The 26,966-nt window shown below is 42.5% G+C and overlaps 1 protein-coding gene across 1 annotated transcript in view; it reads right to left on the reverse strand.

Annotated features, from left to right (window-relative positions):
* IQGAP1 (IQ motif containing GTPase activating protein 1) overlaps positions 1-26,966 on the reverse strand; it is a 107,078-nt gene that overhangs the window by 26,805 nt on the left and 53,307 nt on the right. The window contains exons 7-19 of the mRNA XM_024982325.2: positions 26,798-26,911; positions 25,839-26,017; positions 24,732-24,816; positions 20,497-20,660; positions 19,368-19,452; positions 18,424-18,587; positions 18,062-18,222; positions 16,567-16,691; positions 13,905-14,068; positions 4,931-5,021; positions 4,462-4,629; positions 3,614-3,756; positions 446-616 (exon numbers count right to left, since the gene is read on the reverse strand). Of these exons, the coding sequence (XP_024838093.1) occupies positions 446-616; positions 3,614-3,756; positions 4,462-4,629; positions 4,931-5,021; positions 13,905-14,068; positions 16,567-16,691; positions 18,062-18,222; positions 18,424-18,587; positions 19,368-19,452; positions 20,497-20,660; positions 24,732-24,816; positions 25,839-26,017; positions 26,798-26,911 (1,814 nt within the window). The remainder of the gene's footprint in view (positions 1-445; positions 617-3,613; positions 3,757-4,461; positions 4,630-4,930; positions 5,022-13,904; positions 14,069-16,566; positions 16,692-18,061; positions 18,223-18,423; positions 18,588-19,367; positions 19,453-20,496; positions 20,661-24,731; positions 24,817-25,838; positions 26,018-26,797; positions 26,912-26,966) is intronic.

A 26,966-nucleotide genomic window follows, 5' to 3' on the forward strand; every position in this document is an offset into this window, starting at 1 on the left:
GGTCAGAAGCCAAAATCCCACTCAGACAGTCGATCATAGACACTGACTGTTCATCACACCCAGACACTCGACTGTAGGCTCTGACTGTGCATCACACCCAGACACTTGACTGTAGATTCTGACTGTCCATCACACCCAGACACTTGACTATAGGCTCTGACTATTCATCACACCCAGACACTTGACTGTAGGTGCTGACTATTCATCACACTCAGACACTCGACTGTAGGTGCTGGCTGTTCATTACACCCAGACACTCGACTACAGGTGATGACTGTTCATCACACTCAGACACTAGACTGTAGGTACTGTTCCCACTCAGACACTCAACTGCAGGTGCTGACTGTTCATCATACACTCAGACACTCGACTGTAGGTGCTGACTGTTCATCAGTCTTCCTCTGGAAGCCCCCTTGCTGTCTGCACATAGAAGGCTCTGAAATACCTGAATGCAGGTGATGGCCGGGATCTGTTTCTTCAGGAAATTCATCCTGGATCGGAACTCCTGTCGGACTAAGTACCCCCGGCAGCAAGCCTGAAGCTTGGTGATCAAGCCTTCGTTGGCCAGCCAAAGCTGTTCCCGGTTATACGCAGCCGTTACCCCAGAGATGGAACTCTGAAAACACATCAGTCATGTGAGAAGACATACACATACAGAGTTTTAACATGGTGTCATCTGCAGTGCACACACTAACGCTCACAGCTTGCCAAGGCTATAGTTGCAGTGCACAGGCTTAGTGACCTCATGGCATGTGGGATCTTCCTGGACCAGGGATCAAAACCATGCCTCCTGCATTGGCAAGTGGGTTCTTTACCACTGAGCCACCAGGGAAGTCCCTATGCTAGACCTTTAGCCAAGAAACAGGAATGAAGACTTCAGGTCTATTTTTCAAGGCCAAGTTGCCCTCACATCCCCTGGTAAAGAGTAAAAAATGTGACCTTCTTTGACCTCATATCATTTCCTTTACTCACTCACCTACCTAATGCTGACCATCCCAGGAAATGTGCTTGCTGATCTGGGGTCATACTGACAAGAAGACAGAGAGACAGGTGCCACCAAGGCCTGGAGCACCTGGAACGCCACAGAGGAGGGCCCTGTGGGGGAGTGGACAGACTACAGACGGTCTGGAGAAGCAGCCTAGTATGTTTGGACTGTTACTACCAGCTCCGGAGAACCAGCAAACCTTCAAAGAGGAATAAAACCATCAGATGTGTTTTTAGAAAAGCAGCATGGTTAGTTGAGTAGCTGATAGATTAGCGTGAGCGGGTGAATTAGAATCCTGGTGGCATATGATCCAAGTGACAGCAGCCCTGGATCACGCTGGGTGAGGGCAGGAGTGCTGAGAATGGTTACTGAGAACACCTGCAAACCCACCTGATAGCCATAGTCCCTTCTTATCTTTGATGTCAGAGCTATTTCCCCCGCCTCCGGGCCACAATGTGTACAGTTAAAAGACTACATGAGGACCTCCCTGGTAGTCCCATGGTTAGGATTCTGTGCTTCCACTGCAGGGGGATGGGTTTGGTCCCTGGTCAGGGAATTAAGATCCCACATGACATGCAGTGCAGCCAAAAAAAAAAAAAACCCAAATAAACAGAAACAAAAAGACTGTATGACCTAGGGACAGTCCATGGGATGCAAGCAGAGCAGCTTGGTAAGATCTTTGGGAAGGAAAGCTCTTTAAGAGAGACAGACAGCTGGCAACAGGCCTGTCTGCTCTCCTCCCCGTCTTCCTACTGCCTGCCTGCCTTCCTTCTGGAGGACAAGGTGACCTTGAGAATGGCAGAGCAGGAAGACAGAGGACCTTGGGACAGACCTGACTGTGGAGCCACCACACCTTCCCTGGATGCTCAACTCCAGAATTACTTTATGTGAGGGAAAAAAAAATACACCCTTATGTACTATTCCAGCCCTGATGTTCCTGTCAAACTGTGCTGAGGTGTCTGCTGGACTTCTAGACTGCAGACGCAAAGGCACACCTGGTGGTGAGGAGGTGGCAGGCAGCGAGTCTGAAGGACCAAGACTGAGCTTTGCAAGCACACAGGCAAAAGTTGGGGCTACCGGCTTGAATGAGATGACTGAGGAAGACTATAGAGGAAAAGAAGGGGGCTGATGGAACCCAAATATAACACAAGTGGAGTCAGAGGAAACGAAAGGAGAGGGAGGTTAAGAAGGGACACTCGGAAGTAGAACCAGAAGAGAAGAGCACTGGAGAAGCCGAAAGAGTCGAGGGTTTAAAGAAGTGAACACACTGAGAGGCCACCTATGATGAGAGCACAGCTCCTCGCTGAACTTGGCAATTAAAAGGCCACTGATGCATTCTAAAGCAGGAGGTTTACTAAAGTAAGAGCTGGATAGCCATGAGCTAAGACGTGAATGGTAATGGAAAATGAATTCATGAAGGACGGACAAACTTAAAGGCATTTAGTAAGAACAGAGTATGAACCTACAGGCAAGACTGAATCAGGAGAGCTCTAGAGGATTAAAATTTTTGTCTTTTTTTTTTTTTTCAAAGACAAGGGAGACATGATTATGTCTGTAGGTGGTATTTAAAACTATATCCTTGAACCAGCAGCACCAGTATCACCTGGGAGCTGGTCAGAAATGTAGAATTTCAGGCCTCATGTCAGACCCACAGAGTCAGTCTTCACGTCACTAGGATCCCCAGGTGATTCACACACACATGTGAAGTTCTGGAGAGCACTGATCTATGTTACACACAAGAGGTGACTCTTGAGATGGGTGTGCCTGGACAGCCAGAATTTTGACAGATGTAGATGGCAGGGGAGGGACATCTCACAGCAGGGACTTTGTTTTGTTTATGATTATACCTCTAATGCGCAGAAGAATATCTGGTACATGTAGGAAGATAGGAGGTGTTCAGAAAGTGTCAAATGAATGAAGAAATTCTAAAAAGAATGAACAGCATCAGCAAAGACATAGGGAATGGTAAAGATGTGCTTTGAAAGCTGCGATAAAAAAATGCTAACTTTATGTGAAAGTGCAGGCTATATTCTAATAAGTAAAGTTTGGAGTTTGTAGGACAGTCAGAAAAGAGATTAAATATGTAAATTGGGAAAGATTAAGAGTAGTTGTATTTAATGAGGTGTCAGAACAACTTTTCATTTTTCTTTTTTGCTGGACTATCCAAGTTTTCTTAAAAAACAAAAAAAAAGCACACAATTTATCTGTATAATCCAGATATTCTACTAATTTAGATCTGAAGGACTTGTACTAGAAAAAAATTATTCCAAATTAGTTATATAGCCTTAATTTTATTTTTTAAAATTTATTATTTATTTTTAAACCCTTTTTATTTTATATTGGACTATAGCCAATTAACAATGTTGTGACAGTTTCAGGTGAACGGCAAAGTGACTCAGCCATACATACACATGCATCCATTCTCCCCAAACTCCCCTCCCATCCAGGCTGCCACATCACATTGAGCAGAGTTCCCTGTGCTGTACAGCAGGATCTTTCCTGTACCCTTACTTTTAGTCTAGGGCTTCTGACCACACACCCTTGTTCTTCCTAAGTAGTATAACCTCTAACCTCTAAACTACAGGTACTGTCTCTCAGCTTCTTCTTTTGTGAAGGAATGTGACCTACCTGGATCTCCTCCCGAGAAAGTTGCATGGAATTCTGCACAAAGTCTGAGGGCTCGTCCCATCCTCCCTCCTGGGTCTCCAGATTGTGGTAATAATGATATCCACCTTTCACCCAGTGCTTCACCCACTTGCTGTTGTTATCTCCTGACATGAAATAAAGGAAAGATCAGAGCAACTCAGAGCCACACTCCCCACAGCCACATGTCTAATCCTATAGGATCACTCTGATCAGGCTGAACAACCTAAATGGAGACCGTTCCCAAAACCTGCCCCTCGGATCTGTGAGGGTAAACAGGGGTCCTAAGTGCCTCTTAAATTATGGCTCTGTAACGTCTCATTTAGCTCATTCATGTCCACACTATAAAAAGAAAACCCCTATGAAGTCCATGTGGGCAAACTGACCTCGTCTACCTCTGTTCCTTTCAAAGCCTACACTGGAGTAAGACCATGTGTGTCAGAAAATTATTCTCATAAAAGACTTGCAACCATTCAGTCTCTCTAGTTGATTTTCAAAAAAAAAAAGGGAGGGAGGCATAAAATGGGATAAAATATATTATCTTTATTCCCCCCTTTCTGCAGATGAACTACTTTTAAGTATCTTATAAGCTTAGGTAATCAGAACTATATCCTATGAAAGAAACATTTTCAGAAAATTGACCTTGTTAACATTAGCCATACTCAAGGGGAAAAAAGAGTTACTTTTAAACACGAGAATATTATCTCCTTGTGCAGTAAGCCCCATACTGTATACAGTGCCTTTCCCTATAGCTTGGCCCTTTCCTCTTCCTCTGTTCCATGACATTTCTAAGCTCTTACTTACTGACACAGACTGATTTACCCATAACTCACCTGCTGCCAGTTTTTTCTTCTTGGCTTCAGCAAGGTCACTCTGGTAAGTTTCACCACATTCGGGGATGACGCCATACAAGCCGACGTCCGGGGAACGAAGGGCGCTGAGTGTTTTGCCAACATCGCCTTTCTCCACTGCTTCATTGATGGCAAAGATTCCTAAGGCAACTACCCCAGGAGAGAACTGTTACTGAAATAGTTTAGAAAGCATCTAGATTTGCGTACTAGCATACTGTTCCCCCTACAACTATCTTTTTTTTTTTTAATTTTGGCCATACCACCGGGCCAGTGGGATAGTTCCCCGTTCAGGGATAGAGCCTGGGCCTCCGCGGTGAAAGCGCCAAATCCTAACCACTAGGCAATCAGAGAATCCCCAGCCCTTTATCTTGGTCAAGCTGAGTACTGAGCTATGGAACACCTTGCCACTCCCCACTTAATCAGAACAGAAATAAAACAAACCGATACATACACCTCTGTGCTTCTTGGGTGTCTTTGTTGGACTGCCAGATTCCACCTTGAATTTCATCCAACCATAACACAGCTGACTCATCCTGGGTTTCCTATAAACCATTAAGAGCAAAACAGTATTAGAGGCATGAAATCAGGGTACATGCCATGATGGTGGCTTCTGACACTTAATGAGAAACGGAGGAAGAGGTTTCAAATATACAAGACATGTGGAATAATCAACTGGAAGAAGCCAGCATCAAAAACTGGTAAAAGGGTTACACGAGAAATACCTCAAATGTAAGCGATGGACATAGGAAGAGAAATTCCAGTCATTCAGGAGGATGAGAGCAGCTAGAAGGGGCAAAAGGTCCAAACTGGGAAGAGACCCAGGGACTTAAACACTGACAAGGACCACGGCATGCATATGAATACGCAGTACATTTTTTAAAAAACCCTTCTTTGCCAGCAATATTCAGAGGGAGTAAATATTCTCTACGTATTTTTCGGGCTTCCCTGGTGGCTCAGTGGTAAAGAATCCTCCTGCCGATTCAGGAAACACAGGTTCGATCCCTGATCCAAGAATATCCCCTGGAGAAGGAAATGGCACCCCACTCCAGTATTCTTGCCTAGGAAATCCCATGGACAGAGGAGCCTGGTGGGCTACAGTCCATGTGGTTGCAAAGAGTCAGACATGACTTACCAACTAAACAACAACAATACATTCTCTACGACCACTATTTTTAAGACTATCAAGACTATTGCAAAGATAGGAGTCACTATGGGGAATTTAAGCTTATCATCAGCTTAGATTCTAAAACTTGGAAGTTAAATCAGTTGTTGCAAACTTAGAGACACATCTTCACACAGAAACATAATAAATGGTGATTAGTTTACTCATCGTGGCCAACAAGAGTTTCTCCAGCCCACAGTGTAGTTTGAGTTGAATACTAGGGACAAGGGTGAGACAGAAATGGAGTCTTTTTCTCCTTTTAGGCAAGGCACCTCGGGTTTCAAAGTGACCAGGCTGGGAGAGTTGTGTTTGAGACAACCTTGGCAGACCTACCAAGAGTAACTACTCCTGAGGCTTGAGCTAATAGCAGCTGGGATAAATAGTAGCTCAAAAAATCCTTTTAGACTGCTTGATATAAATATAGTTTGCCAAAGCACCAAGGAGACGGTTGGGGTCAGTTACTTTAACTGTGTTGTCAGATGAAGCAAGGTCTTGGCTTTGGGAAAAAATGGGAAGTTTCACTGTCTTCAGCACACCCAGTAGTTGAAGAAACTACAAAATCTTAGAGGAGGCTTGGCTTTCCTCCTGTGTTATTGGGGAGAGACACAATATTTCACTCAGCCAAGCCAAGAAGTCACAAATCCCCACAAAGTGCCTTGGTGACAGGGTGAGGCCAAAGGAAGCCACCTGAAATCCAAAGTAAAGATTTCGCTCAAATGCAAAGTTTTAGAAAGAAAGACCACTTTAAATTATGTTAAGTGCTGGGCTTACAATCATAGGCACTGTCCCAATGTAAGAAGCTCACAGTCTCAGTAAAGGAAAAAAGGACTCCAATAAACAGAACACAAGAGCAAGTTGCCTAACAGCTGCAGAACTCAGCCGTTCTCTACCACTGGTCAGTTTCTGTTACTCAAAATAGAAAATGGCCATACACAACTCTCAAGAGTCCTGTGAATAAATACTGGCAATGCTAAGTAATAGTTTCAATATGAGATAATATACTGAGTCAGTGACAACTTATACTGACAAGTCATGAGCTAGACTGCTGAAGGTACAGTCTCTGAGAGAAGTGGCGTAAACATCCTTGCACCCTAAAAATGGGTGCTTCCACAGAATCAGGTCATTTAGAGGTTCACTTATAGGCTAATCATACATGAGCTATCTCTGCACAGAATCTCCTGTAAGCAAAGCTGGGAGGTTTGGCTCAGCCTTCCTTGCATCTGGAGAAAGGTGCAGCTTATCAAGAATTCTGACCATCCAGGGGATTTCCCTGCTGGTCTAGGGGCTAAGATTGCATGCTCCCAATGCAGGGGGCCTAGGTTCAATCAGCTCCTGGTCAGGGAACTACACCTCACATGCTGCAACTAAGATCAAAGACGAAGATCGAAGGTCCCCTGTGCCGCAGCAAAGACCTGGTGCAGCTGAATAAATAAATAAGTATTAAGAAAAAGAAATTCTGACCATCCAGAGTTCTGTCATCTTTGTCCCATGCAGACTAAAGCAGGAGGAATAAAACAAGCATTTTCATACATACACACATTTCATACATTCCTAAGAAACAAGTGACAGAGCTGTGGTGTGAAAGGAAAAAAAAAAGACTGGATCCGTGTCTCAGGTGGGTCGGGGGAAATGAGATTGAAACATCCTTCCTCTGACTGAAGGAGGCAAGACAGATGACATACATCATCATCCCAGTGTAAGGCAAGAAGAGGACCTCACTGCTCCAATTAGATCAAATCAGATGACAAAACTCAACATCCTTCTGTGAGAGTTTGCCCTAAGGATTAACTCAAACCACTCTAGAGAGTTAAAAACCTGATGAGATATTGTGGAGGATATTAAGATGAAACAGATTTAATGTGAAAATGCCATATAAAATATACCGAAATAACATCCCCTGACATCTCTGACTACACTGTGAAGCACACTGCATTTTAGAAGAGGTAAAGAGCCAGGGATCAGAAATAAGAATCCAAGGAGTGGGTGGTGATTGGAGGTAAAAGAGGTGGAGAAGCCACAAGATACAGGGAAAGGAAAGGGAAGACAGACAAAAGAAAGAACAGTTACCATACGTATGTATATATATGGAAAGCACAGACATTTGCAAAGGGTACTGTGAAAGTCTCTTTCCACGGAATTCTCCAGGCAAAAATACTGGAGAGGGTAGAGTCCCTTCTCCAGGGGATCTTTCCAACTCAGGGATTGAACCCAGGTCTCCCACATTGCAGGTGAATTCTTTACTGTCTGAGCCTCCAGGGAAGCCCAAGATTACTGGAGTGGGTAGCCTATCCCTTCTCCAGCAGATCTTCCTGATCCGGATTCTTCACCAGATGAGCTACCAGGGAAGCCCACAAAGGGCACTTCTCACCCCTTAAAACCTCCTTAAAAGTCTCTCTTGTTTTATGTGGCATGGATGCATGTGTCATGATTTCTAAAATATTCATAAATGTGTAGACACATACATGTGTAATATAAATGTAATATCTTAGCACTCATCACGTACATTAACCATGCTATATATACATATAGATATACATTAAAGCATCATACATACCATATACACATGAAACACACATACATGAATCTATAAAACATTCATTAACACAATTGCTGACCAATCAAAATGGAGCCTTGATGGTTTAGGTATCGATCTTCTAGTTGCTCACAGTAAATGCTCAGGGAAAGAGCTAGAACTGGGGGTGCCACACACTTGGGAGGTTTGGGACAGGAGCAGTGTACCAAACAAAAGTATCCAATATTCCAACAACTGGTCCAGCCGTGTCAGTGCACACCTGCTGGTTTTCAGCTACACGCATGTATGCATGCCTGTGTACACACAGACTGTGCGGTGGGTAGTAGAAGACTTAAACATATTCATATTTACAATTATGAGTTCCTTGAGAACCCCTAATGACACTGAGGCAGGGCCCTGTGGGGTTCCTGGGCACAAGGTCTTTCTGTCTCCCATTTCTTTGATTACAGGAAACAGCTTTCATTCAGCCTCTGTGACCTTCCCTGAGTTTGGTATTCTGCCCACAAGCATGTAGACCCCAGACTAATTGGATCTAAAGGTTGATGACGCTGACTCTTCCTTACCTCGCTACCCATCCATCAGTCTATAAAACTTCTTACTGTCTTCCCCAAGTGGGGACATGTAGCTTTTCAAGGCAGGAGTTTGCTGTGTCCCACTTTGCCCAGCCAAGTAATAAAGCTATTCTTTTCTACTTCACTCAAAACTCTATCTCTGAGATTTGATTTGGCACTGCTGTACACAGAAGCTGAGCTTTAGGCGTCACTAATACCATGCCTTGGCATTCGAACAATACTAACCCAATGACCAGTAATCTACTTTTAGCAAGTATTCCCAAGGCACTAAATTTAAATGAAGAGAGAAGTGACTTGGTGAAAACAGTGGAGGCAGGACCTCCGAATATCCCTTCTACATAAAAGCAACAAAAACACTGGCAAAAATCATCAGAATTAACTTTTTTAAAACTCCAGAAATTAACCAAAGGTTTCCAGCAGTCAGAGAGAGTTTATCAAGAACAGGTGACTCTCTGTAAGAGAGTGAGGTTTGTGGCGCTTTAAATGGCTTTATTCCCTTTTTGTGCTCTGCCCACCCACTTGGCTCCCACCCCGTACACACCTTCCTCCTTCAGATCTATCTATTCCCAGAGAACTGGCATTAGTTGACACATTAGGGAGTTCCCTGGAAGACCACAGCTAGGTTCTCTTTATTTGACCTGACTCAGAGCGTGCCCAGTGCAAACAGCCTTTCTGGAGTATCCATCTAAAACAGTAAGAGGTAGTAACTGCTTCACATCAGAGATGTTTGAGGCAGTGGATAAACACTTAGGCAAAAATAGGCTAACAGAAGAGCTTAAAAGCACGGACTTCCCCAACGGTCCAGTGGTTAAGACTCCATGCTCTCACTGCCAAGGGAGAGTTCAATTCCTGGAGTTCAATCCCTGATCGGGGAACTAAGATCCCACAAGCTTCAGTGCACAGAAAAAAAAAAAAAAAAAACTCCAAAGGAAAAGCTAGAGAATGAGATGTCCAGGGACAGCTTTGAAAAGCTCTGACAAATTCCTGGGATGGGGATCTAGACGATGACAGTGCATGTGTAGGCTTTGCACATGCTCAAAAAAGACCTGATAAGACTGTAAGCTCTGACACTGGCTGACCCTGAGGCTCTGGGCAAGCATGAAGTGAAGGTTAAAGGAAAATTGTGAACTGCCTAGCTGAATGCTGAAGGCAGGCCCCAACACACAAAGCCCCTCAGCAAAGGCTGGAAGCGTTGCTGGTTCTAGGCATTCAAGGGAATTTCTGTCTAATCGTTAGCTGACCACTAGCTAGCCAAGCAGAGACTTCGGTGGACACGCATGACAAAGAATACAGACTTGAAAGGACTGAAAAGCACTAGGCAAACAGCAACAGAAATGAACTGGCAATAAAGCCCAAGGAGGGGTAGGATCTGATTTCCAAACCTTCTCTATTATATTATTAAAATGTCTAACTTTCAGCCAAAAATTACAAGATATGTAAAAAAACAAGACAGCACAGTCCAGAGAGAAAAAAAAATAAAGCAGACAGCATAGTAGACAAAAACCTAAGTCAGCAATCTAAAGTATGTTCCAATAACGAAAGGAAATGAGAACGATGCCTCACCAAATAGAGAATATCACAAACACACGCACACACACATAAATATATTAAAGAAACAGATTAAATTATGGAGTTGAAAAATACAATGACTGAAATATTTACTAGAGGGATTCAGCAGATTTGAGTGAAGGGAAGATATATGCATAATGGAATTCCCTAAAGGCAAAGTGAAGGAAAAAGAGGCATTTTACTTGAAGAAAATCTGAACAGATCTATACCAAATATAGAGATAAAAATCAGTTTAAAAAAAAAAATCAAAACATATCCTACAAAAATAAAACCAAACCAAAAATTCAGGACCATATGACTTCACTGGTGAATTCTACCAAATGTTTAAAGAACTAACACTGATCCTTTACAAACTTTTCTAAAACATAAAAGAGGATGGAACACTACTCAATTCATTCTATGAGGCCTTTATTACTCTGATACCAAAACCACACACAGAGATAATACAAGAAAAACAGACCAAATTTAAATCAAGCTCTTTCACTTGCTAAATTGGGAACTCAGATGGCTATTTTTAAAACTACTCCCAAGAGGAACTTAAAAGCTGAGCTGAAGCTTAAAAAAAAGACAATTATATCTAAACTACAGTGTACCCAACTGAGCCTGGCAGTGTAAGTAAATTTTCCTCTAATTCTCCCTATTCCTCTGCCTTTGATGGACTCTGGAAAGTTATTCCACAGCAAAAGGAAATGCTTCAAACTCTAGTCACATCCTCTAAAAGTTTAACTCCCACGACCCAAACAAAAGGAGCAGTGAGGCCCATCACATGATGAGAGCAGGTACAACTTATATCCTCAGTCTTCTTTCCTTTTTTAGACATGGACCCGACTTAGTTCATTCTTTCAAAGTCCACTCCTTCTGGACTAATAAGGCAGCAAAAGACAACATGACCACCACTTGCCTGTGCAGAATCATAGCAGCCAGGCCCCACACTAGAGATTCTGAATTACAGAAACAGAGTTAAAGCTCAGGAATCTGTATTTTAAAAATGACCTTTCAAGGTTTCTAGTGATCAGTCGAGCTTGGGAAGCTCTGATCCAACCAAACTGGTGTCACAGACAGACCTCCATTTATGGCTTCCTATGGCCAACTGTTTCTCACCAGAGTAACTAAAACCAGCTAATGTCTCTGTCTCAATTTCCTGGCTACAAAATTTCCTGGGAGTTGTGATTCAACCCACAGCACAGGATCAACTGACATGCATAATAATGACCCTCTTAAAAGGAACCTGGTACTTGCTACATGTATACATTTAGGACACTTTAATATCAAGTACTCTCATGACAAGAGAATCAAAGATATATCCACATTATATTATGGGGCTTCCCTGGTGGGTAAGTGGTTGTGAATCTGCCTGCCAATGCAGGGACACCAGTTCAATTCCTGGTCTGGGAAGATCCTACATGCCAAGGGGCACCAAAAGCCTATGTGCCACAACTACTGAAGCCCACACACCCTAAAGCCCACGCTCCACAAGAAGAGAAACTACTGCAATAAAAAGGCCTCACACTGCAACTAGAGTAGCCCCCACTCTCTACAACTAGAGAAAGCCTATGCACAACAACAAAGACCAATGCAGCCTAAATAAACACATAAATTTTTAAAATAAAATCTAGGCACTGGACTAATACCACAGTTGATTTCTGCCTCTTAAAAAAAAAATTGTATTATCTACAACTCCTACCCCACAGCCCAAACTTACAGAACCCACAAGGGTGTCAGTGTACAAAAGCTCCAATTATACAAAAGCCCTGGTCTGTTTCACTACTTCTCACTTTCCAGAAAGAATCTGATCTCCTGAATAAAGAAATTCTTTTAGCTCTTCTGCCTGCTGGAAGAACCTCATGGCAGGGATCTTCAGAGTTGCAGGTCTCGGCACAACTGTTGAGGAGGTCCTTATTCAACTGTTGTTGGAAGAATTTAAAAGGAGATGAACCACAATTCAGACAAACAGGTGGTCATTACACTTTAATCACAGAACAAACAACTGAGGGCCTACTAAACACATGGCGACTTCCTACTCATCAAGAGGACTATAACAGGTGTAAATCTCATCCATCTCCTCAACAAACTGGCTAAGAGGCAAAACAAACTTTCTAAAACTGTTTGTGTGACAGTTACTTTGGAAAACATATTCATATCAGCATTATCCCTAATAGCCACAAAGTGGAAACATGCTCATCAGCTCATGAATAGATAAATAAAATGTGGTGCAGCCATACAACGGAATATTGTTCAACAATAAAAAGAAAACACTAATGCATGCTACAGTTTGGATAAACCAAGGTAAGTGAAGGAAGCCAGTCACAAAGGACCACACCTTGTACTGATGATTCCATTTATACGGAATGTCCAGAACTGACAAATCCACAGACAGAAAGTAGACGGATGGGTACCTAGAGCTGAAGAGATGGCAGGGAAACCACTTGGTACTGACGGGTACCAAGTTTCTTTCTTTTTTAAAACAATACTTGTTTATTTATTTGGCTTTGCTGGGTCTTATTTGCGGCATACAGGATCTTTTAGTCACAGCATGTGGGACCTAGTTCCCTGAAGAGGGATTGAACCCGGGCCCCCTGCACTGGGAGTTTAGAGTTTCAGTCACTGGACCACCAGGGAAGTCCCCTAGGTTTCTTTCTGGGGTGATGAAAATGCTGCAAAATTGATTTTGGTTATGCTGTAAAACTGATTGTCTATGAACAACGAAAAACCACTGGACTGTACATTTTAAAGCAGTGAGCTATACGGCATGTGAACTGTATCTCAATAAAGCCATTATTAAAAAAAAAAAAACTTTATGGCATTATTTACTGAAGCCTAACATATGTATTCCCTATGACCCACAAATTCCACTGCTAAATGTATACCTGACGGAAATGCATATACACATTCACCAAAAGACATGCACTAGAATATTCACAGGAGTACTGATTGCAATAGCAAGTGAGAAACAACCAAAAATTCACCAATAACAGAATGTGTAACCACAAAACCGAACAGCACACAACAGTAAGAGTGAGCCAACCACTGCCCCATGCAACCACATGGATGAATTTCACTAACATTATGTGGGGCAAAAGAGGCCAGACACAATAGTAAATAATGTATGATCTCGTTTAAATGCAGTTCAAAACCAGACAAAAATCAACTGTGGTGTTAGAAATCAGGACGCTGGTTACCAGCACATTGCAGGGAATGAATGAGGATGTAAGGAGTATAAGGGGGTTTCTCTTAATGCTTTTATAATCTGAGCACCAGTTACATAGGTATGCTCACTTGAACATTTATACAACTGTATACTTAAATAACTGACACATTTTCCTGGATCTTATGTTTCAACAGAGAATTTATGTAAAGAGACATAGAGATGTGTCTACAACCATAACAACAAACACCAACAAACAAACCAAATGTGTAAAATAGCACAAGCTCTGGAAGGCAGAGTCTATGACCCTTACACTGTGTGCTCCACTGCTCTGAATCTAAGGGTGCCCAAGGACAAGTCATTGCGTGAATGCCCCTCCCTCTGTCTCAGTTCTAGGATGGATGGCCTTCTCTGAACAGAAAGGAACAACTCAGGGCCACTCACCTGGGCCTTCTCTCTCTTTGCTCTGATCAATGTGTCCTGATAATGCTGGGCCACTTCTGAGAGGACCCCCTCGAGTTTAGCTGCAGGAATCTGCAAGGCCTGCAGGGTCTTCTGGGCATCACCTTCATCCAGGGCTTCGTTAATCAAACCAATGGCTAAAATCCCTACACAGAGATGGACAGAAGGTTATTTTTTTAAATTAGGAAACTGTATAAATAAATCAGTCTTTAAACAAGCTAAGTGACCATCAATCCTCTACCCAAGTGCTACCATGAGTTAAACTACAATTTGCCATCCAAAATGTTAAGCAGCATTTAAATTTTTTCTTTTAAATGTACTGGGCTTCTTTCATCTAAGTAAACTCCCTTATATATATTTTCCTATTGAAATCTTAAGTCTTTTTGTTTTATTTTTAATTGGTCTAACTGAAGAGTGATGAGGACATGATAAAACTAGCTTTACAAGATAGCTTTCAAGTATACTCCAATGTGTGATCAAAGCTATCCTTGACTCACAAAAAGTCTAGGGTTCAAGGGAATCTCTTTTTTTTTTAACTTTTTACTTTGGATTAGGGTATAGCTGATTAACAATGCTATGACAGTTTCAGTTGAACAGCGAAGAGACTCTGTCATACATATACACGTGTCCATTCTTCCCCAAACTCCCCTCTAATCCAGGCTGCCCCATAACACTGAGCAGAGTTCCCTGTGCTATACATAGGTCCTTGTTGGTTATCCTTTTTAAATACAGCAGTCTGCACATGTCAATCCCAAACTGAAGCATTCAAGGGAATCTTAAAAATCACCTAGTTCAACATTTTTATAGAAAAAAATAAAAGGATGAGGTTTAGGTATCTCTTTAAGATCACATAGCAAACAAGTGGCAGATGGAAAATCAAAGCTCAGGGCCTCCTTCTCCAAGGCAAGGCTCTTCCCACTACATCACTGATTATTTCTCACAGGAAACACTACATAAAACTAGGAGTGTTCACTCCTTAAGTATTTCAGCCAGCTGGACTACTCTTTTTTAATTTTTATTTTTTGGCACACCACATGGCATGCGGGACCTTCGTTCCCCAACCAGGAATTGAATCCACACCCCCAACAGTGGAAGTGCATAGTCTTAACCACTGGACCACCAGAGAAGTCCCTGCACTGCTTCTGTAATGACTCCACTGTATAATAAAAAATTTGGCTGGTCTTTGTCTCTGGTTTCTGGAAAGTGAAAGTTGCTCAGTAGTGTCTTGACTCCATGCGACCCCCTGGGCTGTGGCCCAGCAGGCTCCTCTGTCCATGGGATTTTCCTAGCAAGAATACTGGAGTGGGAAGCCATTCCCTTCTCTGGGGGATCTTTCTGACCCGGACCAAACCCGGGTCTCCTGCACTGCAGGCAGATTCTTTACCATATTTCCCAAGTGATAGGAGTATCTTTGTTGTTCGTGGTAGGCTCCTAGGATCACACCTGAGTTGATGCCAAACAGGTGACTCCTGTTGGGCCCCTAGAAACTTCTGGGGTAGGGGCTGGTCATGCTGGAAAAACCAACCATATGATCAGAAGGTTGGGGTTTTGAGTCTGACGATCTCGGAACATCAGCTTGGCTATTCCAGACACAAAAAGCAAATTGGAAATTGAATTCAATTACTTGGCCACTACTTTGCCAAGTAATTCAATCAATCAGAAGTAATGAAGCCCCAGTAAAGCCTCTGGATAGCCAGAGCTCAGGTGACCTTCCCGGGCTAGGACACACATCGATGGGCTGGAAAGGGCAACAAATCCTGAGGACACAGAAGCTTTGAATTTGGGGCCCTTCCAGACATCACCCCATTGGTTTCTTTTGGCTGGTCCTGATTTGTACTCTACATAAAACTCTTTTTGTACTCTTGTACAATAAAAGTCAATTTGTACTCTTTACAATACTTTGGCCACCTGAAGCAACAAGCTGACTCATTAGAAAAAACCATGATGCTGGCAAAGATTGAAGTCAAGAGGAAAAGGGGACGACAGAGGACAAGATGGCTGGACGGCATCACTGACTCAATGGACATGAGTTTGAGCAAGCTCCAGGAGATGGTGAAGGACAGGGAAGCCCGGCTGCTGCAGTCCATGAGGCTGCAGAGTCGGACACGACTCAGTGACTGGACAACAGCAATGATATAACTATAATCACAAGTACAGTGCCTTCCTGAGTTTAGTCAGTCAGTCTAGTCAATTACTGAAACTGAGCGGGTGGAGGGGACCCCTGAATATATTTTCCAAAGTGCGGTGACCTGGGAACACCAGGTTCAAAGCTGGTGTCTGAAGTGAGAGACCTCTTAGGGAGGACAATTTGTGCAATATGATCTAGCTCCAGGCACTGTCAGAACCTGTTATAACAGCATTTAAAAGTAACAGATCAAAAAATAAATAAATAAATAAATAAAAGTAACATCACATTCAATTCACCTCCTGAAAAAGCTTAGTTCTCTTTACACACCTCCAATTATAGCAGTAGCCTGGTGTTTTTAAAACAATAGACAACCATAGCTTTTTGAGATAGTTAAATGGACAGGCTTTTTTGTTTTTTTTTCAGTTCCCAGAAATCCCCTGGGGTAGTGTCCCCAGGAGGGTGGGATCACACATGCACGGCTGTGGCATGATCGGGGAGTAGAAGCAGCTCACTCACGCTCATGCTCCTCCTGCACCACCCGGTTCACATGGTCCACAGAAGCCTGGATGTCATTCCACGTAATGAATTCATTGTTCTCTGCACGGGCCTGAGCTTTCAGCTTCATCAGCTCATCCAGATACCTGCCCCATTCCCCCGACAAAAGAGAGAAGTGCAACCTTAGAAAAGGCAGGGTTACTTCTGTGGACGGGAATAAGAAGATGTGGGGGCACAGGATCCAAGAGATGGCTGAGGAACCCCAACAGTTTGATGTATTCTAAAGGTCAGCTTTGGGACCCAGGCATTACCCTGAACAAAGGGTAAAAATACAAAGATACCACTAATTCTCATTATCTATATGAAAAATATTTATATTACTTGTTCTAAATTTCAGGTAAGACTAACTCTGAAATCAGAGGCAGCAGCTCAGACAACCCCTCTGAGGATCAGAAAACAAAGTCAAGCACCAGCTAATAAACGTAGAAGGAATGACAGGTCAACAAATCACCATTCAGCAACTCTCACCGGAAATCTGGGTTTACACAAGAATTATCAGTTGGGGTTAAAAACATTAGACGAATGGTTAATGGGAAACTGGACATTGTGATGGTGTAAAAGGTACAAAAAAAAAGATTATGTTCTGGAGATAAGGGAGAAAAATAAATACACAATGAAGGGACTGGCAGACTGCCTAATCCAAGGATCAACCTCAGTATCTCTGATGGTGGGGACAAGCCGGTATTACGTGCCTCTTAATATGAGAAAATATGAAATACACATCACCAAAAATACTTCACTGAATCCTGACAAGCCTTTAGACCTGATTTCCAATTTACAGGAATAAAACAAATATTAGGAAGCAACCAAAACTGAAAATGGGACATTTTAGAGGACAGCTGGCTCCAACTCTTTAACAAGTCAGCACTATAAAGAAAGGGACGATGCTAGATTAAAAAATATCAAAGTCGGGGGGTGTGAGGCGGAAGAAGGTTCAAGAGGAAGGAGACATGTGTATACTTATGGCTGATTCATGTTAACATATGCCAAAAACCAACATAATAAAGCAATTATCCTTTAATTAAAGATAAATAAATTTTTAAAATAAAATAAATAAAAGATACCAAAGGGACACAATATGGATTGCATCCTGGTTTGAACAACCAGCTGAAAAGAACAAACAGTTTGGGAACAAGAGAAGAAGTATGAAAACAGACTGGGTTTAGAAAATATTCAAGAAGTATTATTGACTTGACAAGGTATAAGGATGTTATTTTGACTACATGACAAATATCCTCATTGCTTTAAATAAGCATATTTATAATAAATTTAGGAGTGGAATGCTATAGTATCTGTAATTTACTACAAATCCTTCAGCATAATAAAATGAATTGAAATACGGGGGGCAGGGGTGGGGCGGGGGAACCAAAAGATGATTACAAGGAAGTCAGGATTCCTGCAGAGAAAATAAGATGTTGGCTCAGAGAAGAGAGAGGTTAGGGTCAGGGGCACCCACCTCTGGCAGTTTTCCTCCTCGATGTTTGTAAGGCCTGTCACTGAACTGCTCAGCTGTTTCCACACTGTGTTCATGTCTCCAGATTCTAGTGCCCTGTTGATTAGGGCCACCGATGACAGCATCTCCACCGCAACAGAGAGCTCAGGGTGGGTGAGGCTATGCTGTAGAGAAAGGGAGAGGTGGGGAAAGAGTAAGGAAGGACATCTTGGAAGACCCAGGGAGGTCAGACATTTAATAAAACTACAAGGAGTCTAAGATTCTGGTTTAAAAAAAAGGTTCTGCCTAACTACACCCAGAAGTGGGTATTAAATTCATGTCCACTCTCGTTTTGCTCACAAACAGCACGGGTTTGGTGAGCTCACCTCGGGACTCTGCTGCTGCAGGGTGGCCAGCTCCTTCTGATAAAGATCGGCGGCAAACGGGTACACCTGCGGCAGCTGGGCTTCGGGGTTCATCAGTTCCAGGACAGTCTTCTCAGCCACGCCCTTCTGGATTGCGGCATTGATTGCTGCCACTGCCGCCAACCCTGGGTAGAGAACTCGAGGTGAGAAAAGCCACTGGCTCCCAGAGCCCCAAGGGGGCGCAGACGCCAGTTTTCACAGGAGAAAATCATATTCTGCAGCTAAACTATTAGTTGTGACATTTGAAGTGGAACTTCCACCTTCAGACAGTGGTCTTCTCAGTCTGAGGATGAACTCAATGGTACATGAGCCGCATCTCAGTAAATCTGTTTTCTTTCCTCTTCTCTTCTCCTCACCCGTTTTCTTTCCGCTCCAACTCCTCCTGCCTGCCACCACTACACTCTACCTAAAACATCCCTCCCCTACAACAAGGAGAGCCTGGCAAAGTTGTTGTTGTCGTCGTCGTTCAGACACTAAGTTGTTTCTGACTCTTTGCAGCCCTATGGACTGAAGCCCACCAGGCTCCTCTGTCCACGGGATTCTCTAGCCAAGAATGCTGGAGTGTGTTGCTATTTCTTTCTCCAGGAGATCTTCCTGACCCAGGGATCAAATCCACATCTCCTACATTGACAGGCAGATTCTTTACCACCGAGCCACCAGGGAAGTCCTAACCAACCACGTAAGCACGTGCTTAGAGCCAAAGCGAGCCTACATGGACTCTGGTTCTACTTTTAAAACTGGAGGACTCCTACTGCCACCAAAGGTACCTGGTAGTTGACTGTGGCTAATAGGCTTGGGGTGGGTTGAGGAGTGACAGAATCTACTCCTAGGCCCCTCCATGACACAAAGGCACTCTCCTCCCCTACTCAGTACCTCAGGGGACACACAGCTGAGGGGACTCTTACTTCTCTGATATTCCTGGGCGGCAGTGTTTGCAGCATCCACTCCAGACTGTAGCTCCTCCTTCTGCAGGGGCTCAGCCTGACCACCCTGAGAAAAGCAGAGAACATTCAGGTAAAGATGACGCTTGCCTGCATGTCCAGACCTCACAGTTTTCACATCCCAACAAGTTATTAGGGACACTGAGCCACAGACCTAAGAGACAGCTTCAGGCTACAAGCAGCTGAAGCAGCAGCCCAAACTGGAGTCAAAAACCCTTGTCAAATCTGGGGAAGAATGACTTTCCAGATACCAGCACACCTAAAAGAATATTTTGTAAAGAGCATCGAAATGTTCAAAGATAAAATCTTTATAGAAGCATCAGCACATTAATGCTGCTTTCTCTGGCCAATAATGAGAATTTATAAAATGTATACTAGTCCTTATTTAGCAAAAAAAAAAAAAAGCCCCTTATATTTGTTCTAAAAAATAAAAACCCATAAAGTACAATCCCACACAGTCTACTCTTACTGCAATATTAAATGCTTTCCCGGTATTAGCCGGAGGAAACTCATGAGATATGGTTTTTTTTTTAAAGTGGGAATTCCTGAAGAATATAAAATTTCAGGTTCTCCCCAATGGCTTCTGTTGTTGTTCAGTCACTGAGTTGTATCCGACTCTTTTGCAACACCATGGACTATAGCCCACCAAGCTCCTCTGTCCATGGGATTTCCCAGGCAAGAATATTGGAGTGGGTTGCCATTTCCTTCTCCAGGGGATCTTTCCAACCCAGGGACTGAACCTGCATCTCCTGAATTGGCAGGTGGATAGTTTACCACTGAGCCACCTGGGAAGCCCTCTGCCCAGCAGTTTCAAGTTGTGGATTTAACGGACTTCAAGTGAAGGGGTGGTGAGATTCAGAGGGTGGGCGAAGCTATTTAAGAGGGGATTTACAACTCTACAAGGAAAAGAGAGCTGAAGACAATGTGTACTTTACCTGAGGATATTAAACAGCTTAATTCACATGCAGGAGGAACAGTTATATTAGCAGGGTGGGGGGTGGGGAGGAAGGCCCCACAGATATCTTTACACATCAGCATGAGATTGAAATAGATGGAAGTCAAGCCTTACAGGTGCCACTCAAGATGCTGTTACCTGTCTCTTCTGCTGTCTGTCACTCAGGAGCTGCTTGAGGTACCAGTCACTATTCTGCTGCTGCAGCCCTCGCAGGCCCAGTGCAGGTGACTGCAGGATCTTGAACAAGGCTGGTGCAGATCCCTGCTCCAAAGCCAGGTCTATATTTGTTAATGCAGCAAGCACTGAGGAGGGAAAAAAAGGCAAACGCTTAAGACAAAACTATGTTAACATCACAGCCGGGAATTTTTTTCCTTCCCAAAAACCAGTCTCAGTTCAGAATGGGGAAATATAATCAGTTGGCCTTTCCTGTGGAGCATCACAGAAGCATTAGGCTTTGAGGGTAGAAGAGAACCTTAAAGTCTCCAAGTTCAGAGGTTCCCAGGGTGTTTAGAATTAACGGATTCCTAGACCACACCCCAGGCCTACTTACAAACTTCTAGATGTAGAAGCTCAGCACCAATAAGGGCAGCAATTTAAGAGGCACCAATAATACATGCCTGCATTCCGCTAAAATGCCAAGTCTTTATCCAGACTAAACTACCACACAGGAGAAAGTATCTCCCACTGCAATTTACTACATCTCTAGATGATTCTGTTTAAAAAAAAAAAATTGTTAAAGCTTACACACTAGAGTTGATACTTGAGTACCTTCAACCCCTCTTCCCTGTGACTGTCTACTCCCGACTAAAGAGCCTTAGTTCCTTCAAATATCTCTTATTCAGCATCATTCTGAATCCATCATCCTGGCATCTCCAGAAGGTACTCTGCCCCTAAACAGTGCCGAGACATCGAGGCTTGTCTGACCATGTGGAGCAGAAGGGGCTCTCCACGCTGCCTCAACATTCTCTACTTCTAGTCACAGAACCTGACATCACACAAGGTCATTATCACATTATCGACAATAAAAATGCAGATTTCCCTTCATCTGAAAGCGATAATAAAGGTATGTTCCTCCTAAGATTCCTCATGAGATTAAATGGAATCATACACGTGAAAGTACTTTGCATATTATAAAATAAATAAGGTATTAAGTTGAAAGTCAAAATAATACATTTTCTGATTTCAGAAATGACAGCCCCTGGAAAACTATAATTATTATTTTCAGCTTCCCTATTTTTAGAAGGAAAAATAGGGTTCTCCTTCCCGTGCCCCACCCAGGAAAGAACATCTAATCTTATCACCAAAGTAGCAAAACAAATCAATAATAAAATACTAAAAATCAAAATATTGGGGGCATAGCAGTAGTTATCAGTATAAACTGTTTCATTTGTAAAAAAACAACAACAACAAAAAAGAAAATTAATGTAAGGTGTCATAAAGAAAACAGTCCAAGAAAAAACAAAGTCTCAAACCAGAACTGATAAATAACACCAAGAGGTAAAAGGACGAAAGGCTAGATTCCTAAGGCTGTTCCCTTCTTCCCAACCTTCTCCCCTACAATTTGGCTCACTGGTCACCAGACAGAGGAGGTGAGCAGCTCTCTGAATCACGGCTGCAGGTCTACGTGGCCGCTAGCCAACTAACCAAGCATTTTCCTACAAGGACCATGCTGTAAACACACTCAGGCACAAAACAAACAGGTTGTCTCCATCTTTAGGGAGCTTCTGTAGTAGCAGGGGACTGAAAATAAAAGCAACACAGGCTGGTAACAACCAGGCTTCCTCTCTGTAACACAGAGTCTCAGATGATCCATCTGCAAAGGCATCTAGTCATTTATGCTTTTACTGGAAATGTGAACTTACTATGTACATAAACACGTAAATATTTAAGTGGATATTTACTAATACTTATACTATAAAGTTTAGAACAGGGGTTCCCAACCTCCAGGATCTAATGCCTGTGATCTGAGGTGGAGCTGATGTAACAACAACAGAAATAGAGCGCACAAGAAACATAAAGCGCTCGACTCCTCCTGAAGCCACTCCCCACCCCCACCCCCATCACCCTGGTTCGTGCAAAAATTACCTTCCATAAAACTGGTCCTTGGTGCCAGAAAGGTTGGGGACCACTGGTCCGGAACATTATTCACATACTTTCTCCCACTATGCTTTAATTATCTAATTTTCTTTATCTTACTTAACAAAAAAATAAGAACTCTTTCTCATTTTTAACTATTTGGCCTGCAGCTTTCTTCTGGGGCAGCATAATGGCTTCACTGCTCGTTCTCAAACCCTAGGGAAAGAATCTTATCTATAATTACATTAAGATAATTCTTGGGACCTAAAGTCCCTCTGTCTTCCAACTTTCCCTTGTCTCTGACTTTCCCTACTGTTAGGAAAAGATTGTCCCTCTATTGAGAATTCTGCCTTATCCTCACCTCCTTATCTACACTAAGAACCCCAGTGAAGGGTCATGTACAAACCTTGAGGAAAAGTCATCATTCTTGTCTTTACTCTATATTTCACACGTCTCTGGTTGCCTTGAAATTACTCATTGAATTGTTCTAGCCAAGTTGCCCTGAAATTATGCATTTGCCTACCTTCCTCACTGAAACATATCTGAGGGAATTTTTACTATTTTGCTCCTTTGACCACGTAAGAACAATATGCACGGAACACTTTCAAAATACACGCATACGTTTCTTTCCTTATGAGTTTATAACAAACTCTAACAATCAGCCAGGTGTAGCAATAAAGGCCCCAAACAACATAGTAGAGAAAAGTCCCTTAGTAAATAAAAGAGTATTTTATACAGTGTATGCAGCAGGAAATGTGCTGGACTTTCTTCTACAGAGAGAACTAAGTGCAAGAACATTCTGGTTTATACTTGCTGGCTAAAGCAGTATTCATACAGATAGAGCACAACCAATCACCCATAAGTAAAGGGAACTACAGCTCTATTCAGAAAGCTATTATCCTAAATGAACCAGAACGGAACAGAACACACAGACTCCTGGTCAGTCTACCATAAGGAGTTGGTAAAATCTATAAATTCTCACCAGTTATTCAGAGCATTAGTACAAGTGAGAAATTGGGATCTCCAAAGAATAGAGAGGACCCTGATGACTATCACTACTATTATTATTATCTTGATCAAAATAAGATAAGGTCAAGTCTGGTTGAATTAAACAAGGTTTTTTTAGTTGTTTCGGTGACTCTAACCCTATGCTAGGAATTATGAGGATTTAAAAAGAAGCAGAATTCATAAGTAAACTCAAGTTTAAGTCTATATAGATGTAAAAAACAAAAAACAAGCACTTTAAGACAATAGAGAATTAAATACAAAATCGTGTGGTTAAGCATACAGATGCTGTAGGAGATGTGAAAGGCAAGCATATTGTGAGCTAGGATACACGCTGAGGTGAGAACTGAGCTGAATCTTGAACGATGGGTATAATTTGGATGAGGTAAGAGATGAGGCGTGAGGGCATTACAGTGGGGCAGTTACATGATTAACAACAGTAATGATAATATTATTGAGTGCTTACTAAACACGAGCCAATTAACATATATTAGCTCATCACGCGTATAATGATTCTATGCCACAGGTGCCCAGTTCCCACAGTGATTAATACAAGGGCAAGAGATCAAATCCCAGGTCTGAACAACTCCAGAGCCACTCTTCATGAGTCATAAGATGAACACAATGAACGTGGGAGATAATTAGGCACAGGAGTGTCTACAAAGAGTTGTATGCATGAAACGGTGCAGAAAGAGCTCCGTGAGGCCAGGGAACAGCATTTCGTCTGCAAGTAATAAGAAACTGATGCAGGTTCTTTTGCAGAAGAGACTAAATTAATTCAAGAAATTAATTTTTCAAATTAATTTTTGTGTAACACATACACAAAAATCAAGATGAACAGGACAACCTCATTTCTGTTTAAATATATGTTTTGAAGGGTATGTTAAAAATACCAAGCATGGTTATTCTTAGGAGTCTAATTTTTTATTTGTGGCTCATTTCTGGATAACTTGTATTACTCTTTAAAAGAAAAACAAAACTAGTATTACTTTAAAAATAGAAAAATAAAATCCCTCTTCAGATTTAAGTGTCTAACACAGGATGAAAAGAGTGAAACTGCAGCCAAAAACTCCAGTCTGTGAGTTACAGCAGAAGAGCAGGGGGGCGGGGGGTGTGCTGCCTGAGGACAATGGGAGCCCAAAGAGAAGACTAATGAACACTAAAGACAGTAAATATGCAACAGTTCCCAGGCAAACCCACAAATGTCTGATATAAACTTAAACCTTGAACAGATCCACAGGCACATTATTCAGTGACATTCCTTTAGGAGCCTGACGGGGGCACATACTTACAGTTGACTTTATTTATGTTGCCTTGAATTTCAGCTTGAGTGAGCAGTTCCTCATAAACGTCCCTTTCTCTCTCAGAGCTTTCTGTCTGAAGAGGAATGAAAGGTGTAGCTAAATTAGCTGAGGTCTCTAGGAAGACTACAGAAATACACATGTGTTCCTCCCCCACCATGACAGAGTCAAGAGCAAGGAAGAGTGTAGCTTAAAATCCTTAATAAAGAACAAAGCAGAATGCTACCTGATTGTGACCAAAAACATAAAAAGGAGATCCACTCGTAAGTAACAAGCTCAAAGGGTTCTTCCAAAATCCGGCAGAAGGAGACACTGGTGAACCCTGCCCTGCTCGTCTGGGAGCCTGAATCCTTGTCTCAGACTAGATCTCAGAGCCTCTCACAGGTTTGCACACAATTCAAGAAGAAAGTAGATGTCAAAATAGAATCTAACACTGAAAGACTACATATTGGTAACTCCATTTCATTTATATAAAATTCCAAAAAAGGTAAGCTAAAGTGATAGAAAATAGACCTGGAGTTGCTGGGGTCAGGGGTGGACAGAGGGAGGCAGTAGAGGTTGACTCTGAAAGGGAGATATGGGAACTTTGTGGATAGTGATCACATATCTGTATACACTGGTCAAAACTCATCAAACTGTACACTTTACATGGTTGGGTTTTATTATATGTCAATTAATATCTCAATAAAACTGATCTTTAAAATGGAGTCATATTAAATAATGAAAAACTGTAAATCAATTGTGAAAAGTGAAAGTCACTCAGTTGTGTCTGACTCTTTGTGACCCCCATGGACTATACAGTCCATGGAATTCTCCAGGCCAGAATACTGGAGTGGGTAGCCCTTCCCTTCTCCAGGGGATCTTCCCAACCCAGCGATCGAACCCAGGTCTCCCACATTGCAGGCGGATTCTTTACCAGCTGGGCCACCAGGGAAGCCTGAGAATACTGGAGTGGGTAGCCTATCCCTTCTCCAGCAGATCTTCCCGATGCAGGAATCAAACTGGGGTTTCCTGCATTGCAGGCATATTTCTTTACCAGCTGAGCCTCCACGGAAGCCCCGATAGATCAATTAAAAAGAGCAAATGTTCCATTTTTACCCTGTTTTTAGCATTTGCCATTTTGTCCTGTTTGGCCTGGTAAAGTATGTCCTGGTAGGTAGAGGCCAAGCATTCTTCAAGATTCACAAGCATGGCATTGGGATTTTTCAAAGCTGTGAAGGTGTCAGCTGGAATTCTGTGGTCAATAGCTTCATTAATGGCAATAACAGCCGCATGTACTGAAAGAAAGAATTCAAAACACACAACACTGAGGTTATATAAAGTAAAGGATGTACATTACACATTCAAACACGGCAATCCCGCAGCACAGACAGAGGCTGCTTTTCATAGACAAAGGGGTTAGAGGAATCCCCAGATCTTGTGAGCCCTGTCTTTTCCCTAACACACACAGTCACAGCTCTGCCTATAATCCATATCTGGAATCATAGGGAAAACAAAGTCACAGCTCTGCCTATAATCCATATCTGGAATCTTATGGGGAAAACATTCAGTAAGGGACTTTGCAGGGAGCATCGAGCATTTGTTATGGAAATGTTCACCCTTAATTATCATATAAACACCATTAGAAGCTAAGAAACTAAAAAAGGCATTGAAATGTAGAGTTTGCTTTCTAGTGCTTTTATTTTAATCAAAATTATTTGATTTTTTATCACTTATTTCCAAATAACAGCACAGACGACTGTATAGCAGTGTTTGACACTATATCTACTGACCTAAAGAAAGAACCAAGTGTTAGTCACTCAGTCATGTCTGACTCTTTGCAACTCCATGGACAGTAGCCCACCAGGCTCTTCTGTCCCTGGGGATTCTCCAGGCAAGAATACTGGAGAGGGTTGCCATTCCCTCCTGCATTGCAAGGAGACTCTCTCTCTTTACTGTCTGAGCCACTAGACACTTGCTGGCAAAATTCCTCATGTCCAAGACCACCATTACAGTATTAATCATTGAAAGCAGTAGCAACAACTCCACTTGAACCCATGAGATCACGCTCTTCTTACATGCAGCTTCATCCACTGACAGCTCATTAGCCAGAATACCCCCAATCTTGCTAAAGGCAGGCATCTGAATCCCGTACTTCTCCAGTTCAATCTTCATGTTGTTGATTTCTTCTTCTACAGGAAAGAATTAAGACCCAAAGGTAAGCACCTTTTCAGAACTTAGAAGGAA

The sequence above is a fragment of the Bos taurus genome, chromosome 21, assembly GCF_002263795.3.
Source record: "Bos taurus isolate L1 Dominette 01449 registration number 42190680 breed Hereford chromosome 21, ARS-UCD2.0, whole genome shotgun sequence".
Lineage (NCBI taxonomy): Eukaryota > Metazoa > Chordata > Mammalia > Artiodactyla > Bovidae > Bos > Bos taurus.